Source organism: Centruroides sculpturatus, unplaced genomic scaffold (genome assembly GCF_000671375.1).
Source record: "Centruroides sculpturatus isolate CEXI.00-Female unplaced genomic scaffold, Cexi_2.0 scaffold492, whole genome shotgun sequence".
NCBI lineage: Eukaryota > Metazoa > Arthropoda > Arachnida > Scorpiones > Buthidae > Centruroides > Centruroides sculpturatus.
Window position 1 is genome coordinate 305380 of NW_019385105.1, and position 16126 is coordinate 321505.

The 16126-nt window shown below is 27.5% G+C and overlaps 1 protein-coding gene across 1 annotated transcript in view; it reads right to left on the reverse strand.

Moving 5' to 3' along the window:
* LOC111634771 (LIM domain only protein 7-like) overlaps positions 1 to 5394 on the reverse strand; it is a 36013-nt gene extending 30619 nt beyond the window's left edge. Inside the window, exon 1 of the mRNA XM_023379609.1 lies at positions 5065 to 5394. Within this exon, the coding sequence (XP_023235377.1) occupies positions 5065 to 5394 (330 nt within the window). The remainder of the gene's footprint in view (positions 1 to 5064) is intronic.
* Positions 5395 to 16126: the final 10732 nt, after the last annotated feature.

The window sequence follows — 16126 nt, forward strand, 5'->3', positions numbered from 1 at the left end:
TTTTTTTTTTTTTTTTTTTTTTTTTTTGTAATTTTTCACGACTTAAAAGCTATTAATATGTATCAATATTTTCATGCAATGGATTTTTGGCTCTTAAGTCCATGAAAAATAACAAAAGAGAACGCTTGCAAACGATTTAGATCTTGCATTGATTAAAAATGTTATTACGTAAGTGTTTACGCAGTTTTGTGTAATTTGATGCATTCGACAGTAAAACTAGGTTTAAATAGCAATAGCCAGACTATCATTATACATGTAGGTATTCCCACGAAATTCGATGTACTTAAATTTTCATTTTCAACAGGTAAAAATGCTTGCTTATTTGCATAAAAAATGCTACCTCACACTGTCAATTTTCAAAATTTTTTCCGGGGAGGGGTTTCCCACCCCCTCCCCGGACCCCACCCCCACGTCCCGGGGAGGGGGTATAACCCCCTCCCCGGCGTGCGAATACACCGCCTTTCTCACATAATTCGTAAACCCCGTCATTCACACCCCCCCTTATATACGGCTTATGTCCAAAAGATGGCGCTGCGAAGTACGACGACCTAATAAACCACATCATCATCTGTCTATATCAATAAAAATGTAATGTTCGTTTGTTCCTACATATTGCTTTGAAATTTTCACACAACGCTGCATTCCAATACGCACGTGTTTTTATATAATATACGTGTCGAATTTCCCCCCACTGGGGGGAGATGGACAGGATTAAGGCTTACCATAAAGAACTATGCTTCTATTTATACTATTTTAGATGCAGATTTTTGCATTTTAATAGGATATGTCAACAGAATATACACTACAAAGGGATTTTTCGATATCCCCCCGTGGGGGAGAGGGACAGGATTAAGGCTTACCGTGAAGAACTTGGCTTCTATTATACTATTTCAGATGTGGTTTTTTGCATTTTAAGGTACGTCAAGAAAATGTATACTAAGGGATTTTTCGAAAAATCCCCCCACGGGAGAAGTGTTATACATTTATAATAGATATATTTTGAGCCACAACAACACGTGGCGGGGTCTGCTAGTTGTTGAAATAACTGTTATATTGCTGTTTTCAAAGCAAAAATTTATTTTATTTTATATAACTTAAATTTTAATTGTTATGTTGAAAAAGATCACAAACTCAAACCATAGGAAATGATATGCCATATAATATTTTTATATTTGACATTTGCTATGTTTTGAATTATTTTTCAGCCAAAGTTAATATTATTATTATTATTATTATTATTATTAATAACTAAACAACTTTATTTTTTTTTCAATAATAATCAGTTTTATATAATTCATATGTTTCCTTTATCATTTAACTTTCTTCAATCTCATAAGTGTTTTTGAAAAATAAAATATAATAAGATATTTGAAAAATATAATTAAATCATTAACTGTTCTTTGCAGTTTCTATATTTTCAGCATATAAGATTAAATATTCTATGCTGGAATGGGAGTTTGTATATTTAAGCCATCCTGTGCTTTTTGCACTCTGCCTCAAAAGATTTTTACTATATTCTTATTTTAAAAAATATAATTAGAATGCATGCCTTTAATTATTAGGAAGTAAGAGGAGTTTAAAAGAAGACATTTACAATTAAAATATCCAGCACAAATACATGCAAAAGCTACATAGCTATAGTAAAAATATGTTGAGTAAATATGTTATTGTTTAATTAGAGTTTGACAATGTAGAGATTACCTGTTGTATACTGAAGACTGTTTGAGGAATTAAGTTATGATCTTCATAACTTAATTCCTCAAACAGTCTTCCTCAAACTTTATGACATGGTGACAAAAATATCACCCTGTGTCTTTATTCCAGAAAATATGATGGCTATTAATAACAATACTAGGATATAGGAATTCAGTTTATATATGCAAATGAAAATAAATATTATCTAGATTTAAATTAGTAATACAAAGAAACTTCATTTATGAAGTTTCTTTGTATTACTAATTTAAATCTACATAATATTTATTTTAATTTTATTTTTTTAAGTGATTAACAGAAACTTCATTTATGAAGTTTCTGTTATTCACTTATGAAGTTTCTGTTATTCATTTATGAAGTTTCTGTTGACTATTATTTTATATTTGGTAGAAAAAATTTATAGAAGAGAATGAATCTTTACTGAAAAAGTTTGGAATGCTCCGTAAATATGATGAGCAGATATTTTAAGTGATTAACAGAAACTTCATTTATGAAGTTTCTGTTAATCACTTAAAAAAAACCAAATAAAGCTTCTATTTTTTTCTAAACACAATGACAATTTATTGTAAAAATTATATAAAAAGTTTGATACTAAAACACTTATATACTTACAGAAGATATAAATCTACTGATATCTGACTCCATATTTTGTATTTCATTCACTATACTGTTAAGAAATCCATGTTTCAATGCCGATTATATGTTTATTGAGACTAGTAATATTTCATCTTCAGATCGAAAGGTTTTTAATCTGAAAATGCTTGATTTATTTTGTATTGAATCAGATTAAAGCAGATTTCTTAACAGTACAGCATACGGTGAAAAACATATAAGATATAGATTTTACCATAAGTATATGGAATTAATGAATGAACTAAACTCGACTCACATAAACACATGTTATGCTTGGATTCAGAAGTAGATTTCACAGTTTTTCAATAAAATTATATTATAGATTAAAACAATGTGGAATAACTCATTCTATTGGTCATAAAGTTACAAATCCATTAAACATAGTTGAAAATGTTTGCTTTCATGTAATTTATCCTGCTGGATTTTGGTCATATGAGCAGTGTTTATTAATGTATTCCCAGTTTTGAGTAGTTGAATGCATAAAATTTTATTTTTAAAATTAAATATATATAAGTGCATATTGATTGACTTTTTAAAGTCAAACTCTAACAAAAAAAAAGCTTGAATCTGCTGTAGAATCTCATTGATTTAACTGAAAAAATTATCTATTTTTTAACTTATACTTATCATCATTTATAATATTTCTTTTTCTAGATTTTCCTATTTAATTTTCTTATGTAAAATGATCAGCAGAGAAAACTTTTAAGGACTGGAATGCAAGATAAAAAGTAAATAAATAAAATTGCCAATCTGAATTTTACAGATGTTTCCCATGGGATCAGATATATTGGCATTTCTCCAAGCTAAAAGTCATTATTATTAAAGAAGAAGTTTTAAGTTTCATACAGAAAACAGTTTCATGTTCCAATATATTAAATTGAATAAATATTTTTTATTTTACTTACAGATTGCCATTCTTCTTCTTCTTCTTTTACTTTTTCTTTCACTACTTTTGTTTCTGTTTTCTTCTGTTCTTGTTGCTAAAAAAAATTAAATAAATTGACAATCAACTAAACATTTTCATCATAATAATTTAACACTTAATTTTTATTTAAAGTTTTCTATGTTATCCATATGCATCATTGTATTTTAATATGACTATTTGAATAGATAAAATTAAAAGGTTTGATGAATAATAATTTATTTAACACAATACAATGCACATTAATAAATATGCTTTGTCACTGTAAATAAGATTATTTTTTGAATTATTTTTTACAGAAATTAAATATTAGTTGTACTTTTATATCATGATTCTAATTATATTCCAAATAATACAACATATAAAAAAATACTTAATTTTAAATTTTAAACTGTTTATGGAACATTACATACAATAATTATACAATGTTTTTCTTATCTGATTTATTTATTTAAACTTTAACATTTAATATTTAAAAATTCCTATTAGAAACAGATAAGTCTAAGATATTATTTCTGCATTATCATATTTATTGCACGTAGGCAGTGGTGCATTATAGTTTCGTGGGGCCCAGGCAAATTTGAATGAAAGGGGCCCCCACGTACAGTGTCAACTTCAGACATTTTTTGTTTGGGAGTTAGCAAGAACACACTGNTTATTATATAATTTGTATGATTAATTTTATTATAATAAAATAAACTAAATCATAAAATTATATAAACTATTTTTAATATATTTATTAAATGTTATTAAACAATAATAAAATATGACATTATTAAACACATGTAAGCATACTTATTTTATATTATTATTACTACAGCAATTATTTACATGTACCATGCAAACAAAAACATATTTTGAAAAGTCATTGCATGTTAAATATAAAATTATTGAGAAAGATCAATAGATGTTTTAGAAAAATATGCTGATTACTCTAGAACAAATCTTATAACTTTATTTATCAAAATAAAGTTATAAAAATTATGCCATCAAACAAATATATAATTTATTTTTGTAACTAAACAGAAGATAAATCCGCTGGTGGATCATCGTACAGGCACAAGAAGCATATGGTTGGGGCCTCTAAAAGTTAGCAGTTTAAAAACAGATACATTCTACAAATCTCAGGCACAGATACCAACTTCATCTACACATTTAGAGATTTATTTTTAAGAAAACAATTGACTGATCGGGATTTTTTTTTATTAAATAATACATTGATTTGATAGCATTACTTAGTATTTAGTACAAGGTGTTTCAAAAATAGGTTGCACTTGGAGCCCTGCAAGTGCTTAATCCACCACTGAATAAATCACCTTATACTTTCTAGAAATATGAATTGAAAATATTTTACATATTCTTGGATTAATTAGATAATTTAATTATAAATTGAAGTTTATTGAATATTTAATAAATTCATTTTGATTTTCTGATTTTTGGATGGTAAATTTACGATGAAAAACTTTTTCTCTCTTGATTTAAGAACCAAAGATTTTATAAAACATTTCAATCACTTACAAAATTTCATTTGTTTAAGAAATTATTAATTTTGGTTAATATTAATAAAAGTATACACTGTATTGTTTATCAACATTGTGAGTATTATTATTACAGCACAAGGAAAAATAATAAATTCTTCTATTAAATTATGATAATTTCCAATAAAATTAAAATATTAATAACTGTTTTTTTTATACACATATAAAGTAACTATTTTGTGATTATTTTTTTATGCTTTTTAAAATTAGGTAAATGTTTACCTAAAACTAAAATATATTATATTATATTATATTTACCTGCCTATATAATGGAATTTGACTTATTTTAACAAACTGTAAAGGGTTATGAGCTGGTTTTGCACTCGCTTTACTTAGCCTTCTTGTTGGAATATATTCAGTGCTATCTCCCGACACTTGTCTCGAATGACTGGTACTACTACTGCTGCTTCCACACATGCTATCGAGACTGTCGGTAGACGTCGAACGGCGATGACAGCCATAATCGCTCAGCGAACGTCCGTAGGATGGTTGCCTTGTCTTTGGTCGTGATCGAGAATCCGACGAAGGAGGAGTCTCTTCTTCATATGTTCTGTCAAATGTTGCAGAATATCTATATGTTCCAGGCATTTTTACTTTTTACATTTCAGATTTATTTATTTTGAAAATTTGGGAAGAAAATCTGTAAAGCAAAAACAATATTAAAGTAAGATGTTTGTGCTAATAAACTAAAATAAAAAATATTATTTACAAGTAAAAAAAAAAAACAATAGTTTATGTCAAATTATAATTTATGGCTTATGGTGCAATAATGTTAGTTTTTGCTTTATCTGAATTAATATAATTTGCCAACATCTAGTGATCTTTATCATTAATTATATTTTAACAATAATTTTCGCAAATTAGAAACATTTTATAATATAATTTATCGAAACAGAAAATAGATACGGTCATATTTATCTTTAATTCAAATTAAATTAATGAAAATATTCTTTTTAAACAGTGCATAGAATTTCAACAAGATTCAGCCATTTAAGATGGAGAAAGATAATTTTCTGATGATAATTTAAATCATCAACAACTAGACAATCATATTAGCTCATTTGAAAAACTAATATATTGCTATTATGATGATAGACAGCGAAAACCACTATTTAATAACGGCCTTCCTTCATCTTACACAATAATATAATATATAAATACTTAATATTATATTATATATTTATTTTCTTCTCTTATTAGTTAATTCAAAAACTGCATGACTTGCACTACCAATAATTTTGTTTTTTTTTTCATTATAATTTACATGAAAATAAAAGAAAAACAGGTCATTAGTATAACTTAAGATATAATACAAACAGCATACAAAGCATGGTGCTTAATATGTAAGTGTAAACAAGTAATCATTCCTAACACATACCAAGCTAAATTATCATTTATACATTATTTATTATTATTATTACAAAATAATAATAATAATAATAATAATTAACTCTACTTTCATGATAACCATAACAATATTTCTCATGTAAACTAAAACACATTTACATACAAAACATGGATTATTTATAACTTGAACCAAAATAGAGAAATTTATAAGAAAATAAACCTCATTTAGCATTCTAATAAATAAGAACTTAATTATTAATTAACATATTAACAACAACTTTGAAAATATAAACATTTTCATGGGCTTACTTTTGTAAGTATTTATATAATTTATTTCCATGAATACAAGTCAATTTATTTTCAAAATTTTAATACTAAAAGTTGCCCTAAAAGTTGAAAATCAAACCTGTTTAATAAGTTTTTTAAATAAAGTTAATTTTGTGCCAAATTTTATAAATATTAATAGTTGATTCACAACTTATTTTTCAATACATATCATGATATTTTGCAAAAATACTTTTTGGACTAGATTGATGGGATAAGGCAATGTAACATGGGCATTATTCCAGGGGGAATGCCTCCTGGAAGAACTTTCTATGAGAAACAGACACCTGTTATGTATTAAATACATGAAAAACATAAAATTCCATATAGCCAGCCTGTTAGTCAAACACAAATCCGCAACCAGCTAGCTTAAAATATTAAACAAAACACATTTTAAATTGAAATTGTACAGATAGAAATTTAAAATTTATGTCATTGTTTACATTTCTCTTCTTAATTTTCAAAAGATTTTGGATCATCAACAATCAAGTTAGCTCAATTGAGAATTGCCTTTAACATGATTAATAATTGAAATCTACAGTGCAACTACAAAGAAAAATTTATATAATTTTTTTTAATAAATACTTACTAAATATATCCATAGAAAAGTCTGCAAAACCTGACAAATTTTTGAATTATGGCTAAAGTAATTCTACTTTTATGGGGTATGATTGATGATAAAATTAAACAATATGCTTTTGAGGTGAATTTCATTTATTTTTCCTTCCTATTAATGTTATCGTTCAACACAGACTGGTACATATAAACACCACTTTTTTTAACTATTCGCCTACATAACCCGGAATTGATTGATTCGTTTACAACCACGCTATTTCTAAATCACATATTGCAATCTATTAAAAATAAATTTGCATTTTAAATAAGTTTTAATGATATTTAAAAGGTAAAGTCATTAAATCTTATTTATCCAAAGTGCAAAGTTTTTCCAAAAATAAAAATAAAAAGTTCTATTTCTAGTGATTCCTTTTATTGCATTATGTAGAAAATTTCATATTGATTGATCCTTCTACCCCGGAAATGAAGACATAAAAATGTCTTCAATTGTGAGATAAATGATAAAGGAGCGGATTACATTGTTATTATAGAGCTTCTAATGTGAACTAGAAAAGTTTATTGCATGTAAAATTATTATATTAAGCCATCAGAAGTTATAAACTTTTATTATATTGTTCTTGATTTCCATTCTCTAGCATGGAAGGAACTTGCAAAGTTAGTTTCCATTCTTTTGCATGGGGTTATTGCCAATTATTTATTATTAATTTATAAAACTTTAATGAAAGAAAGATTTGTGTGTGTTAGATTCATGAGCAAAGTTCAGTTTCATCCAAAATTCCAAATGCATCCAAATATTTTTAAGGAAATAGACCCCAGCAAAGCATCTTGCTAGCAATTAATCTATTCAATGGGGCTATAAACATTCTTAGAAATAATTTATAGGTTCAACTTGTGTGTGCAATGTTGAGCTTCTTCCAAAATTTCAAATCTATCCAATTTTAATTAAGAATTCCTGGAGTAGACCTCCATTTTTGAAATCAATTTATTCTGTAGGACTATAAACATTATCAGGAAATAATTTTTCCAAGAAAAATTGTTGTCTACATATGATTTTTCTCCCATTAATGATCGATTTTATAAACGTTCATTTGTAATACAAGGTGAACGAACTATAAGTACTAATTTTCTCCTGTTACTTTATATAGATAAATAAAGAAACTTTTATTTTATGTATTTATGAGTAAATGCAAAAAAAAAACAGTCGCATTTTTAAAAGTTTTATTTAGATTTAATTTATATGATTCATAGTATAGCGCCCTAATNAAATATTGATATAATGATAAGAAATTATTAATTAAAAATAATATAATATACAGACTTTTTAGACTGTAGAAATAGAAGGCAATTGCATGTTTTGTAAAAGCCTAATTTCTAATACTAAAAATAGAAGTTAAAATATAATATTTATGTTAGTCAAATGCTGCTGCTTTTTCTTCCATAGTCTCAGGATGAAAGAGAGTATAAATGATCAGATAAATCTGGCAATTGCTACATCTTTTTTTTCTTCTATTTTTCTCCCCCATACTGCCTTAAATTTAATACTTCTTTTGTGTATACCTTGCTCAATCACCTTTCTCCAACCTTTTCTTGATCTTTCTCTCAGACATTTACCTATTACTTTTCTCTCATATGTTTGTCTTGGAAGTCTTTTTCCTCCATTCTTTTGCATGATTGAACTATCATAATCTTATTCCACTGATTTCCTCTAGCAAACTTTCTAAAGCTCAAGCTTTCTCTAATCTCTTCAACTTTTATTTTAGTCAAATTCTGACTAATTTAAACGATCTATGTTACTCACCCAACACTGTTTTTCTAGTGTTTATAACTTTATGATCCTAACACTTTCATTTTGAATAAAAATGTCTTTTTAATTTGTTAATATCCTTGAAGATGAATTATAAGAACCTGAAAGTACTAAGATAATAAATCTTCTATTTAAAATTTTCAAAAATTGATGCTTAAGAAATGTCTTAATTTACAATTCTATTTTTTACATTGTTAGAAAACATACTTTTAGAAAAAATATCACATATTGTACATCCAGTAAGAAAATAAATCTGCTTTAAAATTATGTATACCGTAAGTAGAGACAAATAGTAAACACACAAATTGGAACATTTGCAATAATACAGTAATGCAACCAAATGGCAGTGTTCCTGTGCATAGATACATCATTCCGAAAATAGACTGACACTTCAAGCACATGTTCTAACCAAATATAACCACTCAAAATGTAACAGCAAACTATTAAATTTTAATTGAAATTATCAACACCAGATGGCGATATAAGAGTCTCATGCATACAGTGGGTAGATATATGACAAGTCTACGAGGTAAACGAACCAATGACAGAGTCCGTTTGGTATGAAACGAACTCTGCCATTGGTTCGCTTACCAAGTAATTTTTTTAAAAATATTTCATTGTTAAANAGGAGGGGGTCAACTGTAATAAATATTTTCGAGGCCTCCGTAACTGTGAGGCCCTCACATTTAAAGAGTGCTAGATAAATTAGGGCCTCAGTTAAACGGGTTTTCTCTTTTTATTTTTGAAGGGGCCTCCTCGGTATTTCAACTTAGTAGTCACAGTATAAGTAAATCAATGAGGGGCCTAGTTGTAATTAAAAAAAACAGTTTAGAAAAACGTTGGTAACCGAAAGATAAATTAATCCTTTGTTAATTATCTTTTGACCACAAATTAAATTAATCGTGGAATATGTCGAGTATATGAGCAAAAAGTAACTATCATCAATTTAACTTTGCAGGTAATCTGCATCAGATTTCTTTATCGTCTTAATTAATATGGAGGTGTTTCATGGTTATTATCATTAAAAATAATTAATTTATTTACAGTTCAGTGGATTCTAACAAAAAAAGATAATCTTTAAATCCACTTTAAAGATCCTACATTAAATTTGAAAGAATAATTCTGCGAAGTCAGCCAAGATCTACACGTTAATTCCCGGTAGTCATGTTCCATATTGTTATTTTAGAACCTACAAACATTCGATGTATTGTAAATACAGTACAGTACAATAATCTAGGTCTTACAAATAGGCCCAATAGCCTGTAGATCTATTGACTACAATGGTTATTGTATGCTCTATTGTGTGATGCCACTTTATACACACCTATAGAAAACACAGTATTCAAAATAACATTATTTTAAACAAAGAATTTTAGTGATATTTTAACATGGAAATTCAAGTAATAAATTTTGTTTCACTGCATTTTTATTTCCCATTAACATTATGTTTCGGTCCAAGTAATTTTAGTGGTAACATGAGAAAAAAAATAGATTTTATACTTTGTAAACAAGTTTAATGTGCATTTTACCTTTCCATGTAAATTTGAAAGTTATTTTTTTTTTTATAGAAATTCTATTAAATTAATAAACTTAAATTTTATAGTGTGTAAATTACAGTTATTTCTGAAATGTAGGTTATATAAGAAACAATGTTACAATTAATCTTCATGAATATGTCAAGATTATCTTGAAATAATTAGATATATTCTTTCTTAACCATAAAGAATGTATCTAATTTGAATATCTTGAGATAAGAAAGAATATATCTAGTGAATATCTAGAGCAGTGATGAGCAAACTTTTCTGGTGCAGGCCACAAAAGAACTTTGTAGCCATTATAGGCTGGATGCAGGCCTCATATATATCTTTTCTGAGTTGTGGGCTTTAACCCTGTTGGTTGCCAACATACTCCATAGCCACCAGATACTGAAATTAGATTTACCATAATTTTTAGAGTTGAAACTGGGACCAATTGGTAATATTATCACCATGTGCGGCATTGTGTGGGGGTATAGCACCCTCGTAAGGGAAACCTGCATCCCTGTAGGGCAATTTGGAGCTAGTTTGTTGGGTGTGCATTTGCCCCAGAGCCCTGTAGAGGTCCTCCCACCTCGCAAAGGCAATTTAATGTATAAGTATTTTAATTTTGAATAAATGTTTTTTATGTTATTGGTACATTGTGTACATTAATTAAACTCAGAATGGAATGATCAATTCTGTCTTTCAGGAAACAGGGAATTTTTTTGCTCCTTGTGATAGGGGAAAATAGGGAGATTTGTTTTATCAATAGGTGCGAGTTTGTAACATTACTGGCAGGTGCCATTACTGTTGACACAAATATAAACAATCGCATTGGCATAATGAAAAGCTCAGAACATTACAGTCTTTGAAAAGAAAATTTTATCTTATATTAATATTAATTTTGTTATCTGATAACCACTAAAGTTTTGATATTTATAAGAAAAACTTACATTTTAGACAGGACAAATTAACTTTTATCAAAATGTGATTAAAACCAGGACAGGATATTCATTGTATCTAGCTTCAGCTTGAATATTTAAAGCTAGAAAGACAAACTTGATGAATATTCAGAATTTAAAAACTGTGTATGTTACAGTGTATAAGCTCCAGATATTCATCACATCTAGTCTACAGCTTGAAAACATAGAATATTTGAATATATAAAGGTAACAATATATGTAATAAATACTCTTAAACTGTTGTAGAGCATTTCTATTATTAAAATGACACAAGATATGTAGAACCTAACAAAATAAATTATACATTTAAAATTATTTGTAGATCACTAGAACTTTCTCCAAAAGAAAAATGATGTATTTGTAAATAACACTACAATTAAATTGTAGCCAAATTGTTTGTCCAACCATTCCACTAGTTGGAATCAGTTCAAACTTTCAGAGGAAAAAAAATAAATAAAATAAATAGGAAATGTTAAATCATGCATCATGTACAAAATAAGGTGTACTTTCTACTACATTTTACAACTTAATACTGGATTTATTAATATTTTGTGCCATTAAATTACCATAATTCTTAAATTTATAAAAAAAATATATGATAATTTAATGATATAAAAATGGCATATCATAAATAATTATATAAAAATGAACATTAATTTCACAGTAAATGACTTGAAATAATTCTACTTAATTAAATAAATTATTATTAAGGTAATAAAATTCTGCACCAGTTTATATTATAAACAGGTGCAGAATGAGGAATAAAAACTACTGTTTTCACCAATGGAATGCAATTATGTGAAATTTATTATTATTTTTTTTAATTTCATTCCAAAGGCTCTTCTCTCTACTTAGTTTAACATTGTTTCTACTTCCCTTTCAAACAANTATATTGTTCTTCATTATGCTACTTTTATTGAATATAAAAATTAAAGGTGATCCTATAAAGACCTTCGTAAATAGGCCAAATGAAATTGCAGAATTTAATATTCAGAATGAGATTCCGCATGCTAATGAATTAGTTATAACATTTAAGATGGCGTTTATAATTTAAATTAAAAATGAGAGCCAATCAAATCACTTCTACGTCATCGTACGTAATGAGAAAACAGTGGCGCCTCCACAACTAGTTCGCGTAATTAAAAATAAATGGCTTAGTACTTAAAGTCACATTCGATAGTACAGTACATTATATACGGGATTATCTACTTCAATAAAGTCATTGTACTCTACGATAAACATTAAACTGGAATCATTCACATTGTTATCACTTAATTTATTTGAAAACAAAAATCTATTATTTGCGTTTTATTACCTTTTTACTAGAGATTTTTCTAACCTTTTCTAAAAGATCAATTCTGAAGCTAATCCTCATTTTCAGTACTAAAAATACATACACATTGTTATCAGAATAACTCACTTAAGAGAGTTCTGTAACCTAAGATAGCCCTATTACGACCCTATGAAAGAGTCATATGTCAACGATCGAGTCGTGGTTTCGTTTCTATAAGACATATAAAGTACTTCAAATATTAAAAAATTAAATAATTTACTTATAAAAAAAAAGCCAATTTTACTGTTNAAATAAAAAAAAAACAGGTCGCACCACTATACAGTATTATAGCAATGTAAATATTTCTCGTGTATACAATCTGCTGTAAGGAACGAATGTCAATGTTTCGAATTTAGGCATGACCTTAAATAAAAATAAAATATTTTAAAAGTGAAACATTCCCCGCTACGTTTGTCATTATAAACAGGAACTTCGCTTTAACGAGGTTTCCGTTTATAATGATTTTTAATGGCGTAAATTTAATTCAAATTTAAATTTCAGATTTTATATTACAATAAACATTAAAGAGTCCACATTCGATTTCACTGCCAAATCAAAGAGAAATTTGTAAGTTGTAATTAGGGTCTTACAAGTGTCGAGAAAGGCCTGAGCTACTGACTTCTTGAGGTCTCCCGCATATTAATTTAAAAAGCAAACGTTAGAAATTATTTTATAAATAATAAAAATCTAGAATTAACAAAGTTAATATTCTCACCTCCTCCTCCTCCTAAAAGTCTGTTGTTAGCAGCATTAACAATACTATCTATTTCTAAACTAGTGATATCTCCTTCAAAAAGTGATACTTTTTTATTAATTTCATTAGAACCTGAAATTATGATATTAAACTTTTATTCAAAATATTAACTTAAAAATTTTATATTTAGATAAATATGATAAGAAAATAATAATCTAGATCCCATTCTGGGAATAAATTATATTATTTTTGTAAAAATAATCAAATGTTAATAGAAATATATATAAAATAAATAATGACAGAAATAAATATTTTCAGCTTTAATTAGTGTATTTTGTGCAGGAAAAAATATTCAACTAAATATTAGTTTTTCAGGATAAATGAATAAAAATGATTCATATACTTTTTGGAATTATCAGAAATGAGAGTAAGTACTTTTATATACAGTGGAACCTCGGTATACGACCTTAATCCGTTCCCGATGTTTGGACTTATACCGAATTGGACGTATACCAAACCAACTTTTCCCATAAGAAGTAATGTAAAAATGATTAATCTGTTCTCGTGTAAAAAAATGGATGGCTTTAAACACCTCGCTTTCCTGGCTAGTTCCTGCTTGATTTTTCGTGAGATCAGCGTGTATCTTTTTAGCTTTCTCGCAAATAATTGCTTCCGATACGCTGTCTCCNATCTTTAAATCCACTTTAAAGATCCTACATTAAATTTGAAAGAATAATTCTGCGAAGTCAGCCAAGATCTACACGTTAATTCCCGGTAGTCATGTTCCATATTGTTATTTTAGAACCTACAAACATTCGATGTATTGTAAATACAGTACAGTACAATAATCTAGGTCTTACAAATAGGCCCAATAGCCTGTAGATCTATTGACTACAATGGTTATTGTATGCTCTATTGTGTGATGCCACTTTATACACACCTATAGAAAACACAGTATTCAAAATAACATTATTTTAAACAAAGAATTTTAGTGATATTTTAACATGGAAATTCAAGTAATAAAATTTGTTTCACTGCATTTTTATTTCCCATTAACATTATGTTTCGGTCCAAGTAATTTTAGTGGTAACATGAGAAAAAAAATAGATTTTATACTTTGTAAACAAGTTTAATGTGCATTTTACCTTTCCATGTAAATTTGAAAGTTATTTTTTTTTTTATAGAAATTCTATTAAATTAATAAACTTAAATTTTATAGTGTGTAAATTACAGTTATTTCTGAAATGTAGGTTATATAAGAAACAATGTTACAATTAATCTTCATGAATATGTCAAGATTATCTTGAAATAATTAGATATATTCTTTCTTAACCATAAAGAATGTATCTAATTTGAATATCTTGAGATAAGAAAGAATATATCTAGTGAATATCTAGAGCAGTGATGAGCAAACTTTTCTGGTGCAGGCCACAAAAGAACTTTGTAGCCATTATAGGCTGGATGCAGGCCTCATATATATCTTTTCTGAGTTGCGGGCTTTAACCCTGTTGGTTGCCAACATACTCCATAGCCGCCAGATACTGAAATTAGATTTACCATAATTTTTAGAGTTGAAACTGGGACCAATTGGTAATATTATCACCATGTGCGGCATTGTGTGGGGGTATAGCACCCTGGTAAGGGAAACCTGCATCCCTGTAGGGCAATTTGGAGCTAGTTTGTTGGGTGTGCATTTGCCCCAGAGCCCTGTAGAGGTCCTCCCACCTCGCAAAGGCAATTTAATGTATAAGTATTTTAATTTTGAATAAATGTTTTTTATGTTATTGGTACATTGTGTACATTAATTAAACTCAGAATGGAATGATCAATTCTGTCTTTCAGGAAACAGGGAATTTTTTTGCTCCTTGTGATAGGGGAAAATAGGGAGATTTGTTTTATCAATAGGTGCGAGTTTGTAACATTACTGGCAGGTGCCATTACTGTTGACACAAATATAAACAATCGCATTGGCATAATGAAAAGCTCAGAACATTACAGTCTTTGAAAAGAAAATTTTATCTTATATTAATATTAATTTTGTTATCTGATAACCACTAAAGTTTTGATATTTATAAGAAAAACTTACATTTTAGACAGGACAAATTAACTTTTATCAAAATGTGATTAAAACCAGGACAGGATATTCATTGTATCTAGCTTCAGCTTGAATATTTAAAGCTAGAAAGACAAACTTGATGAATATTCAGAATTTAAAAACTGTGTATGTTACAGTGTATAAGCTCCAGATATTCATCACATCTAGTCTACAGCTTGAAAACATAGAATATTTGAATATATAAAGGTAACAATATATGTAATAAATACTCTTAAACTGTTGTAGAGCATTTCTATTATTAAAATGACACAAGATATGTAGAACCTAACAAAATAAATTATACATTTAAAATTATTTGTAGATCACTAGAACTTTCTCCAAAAGAAAAATGATGTATTTGTAAATAACACTACAATTAAATTGTAGCCAAATTGTTTGTCCAACCATTCCACTAGTTGGAATCAGTTCAAACTTTCAGAGGAAAAAAAATAAATAAAATAAATAGGAAATGTTAAATCATGCATCATGTACAAAATAAGGTGTACTTTCTACTACATTTTACAACTTAATACTGGATTTATTAATATTTTGTGCCATTAAATTACCATAATTCTTAAATTTATAAAAAAAATATATGATAATTTAATGATATAAAAATGGCATATCATAAATAATTATATAAAAATGAACATTAATTTCACAGTAAA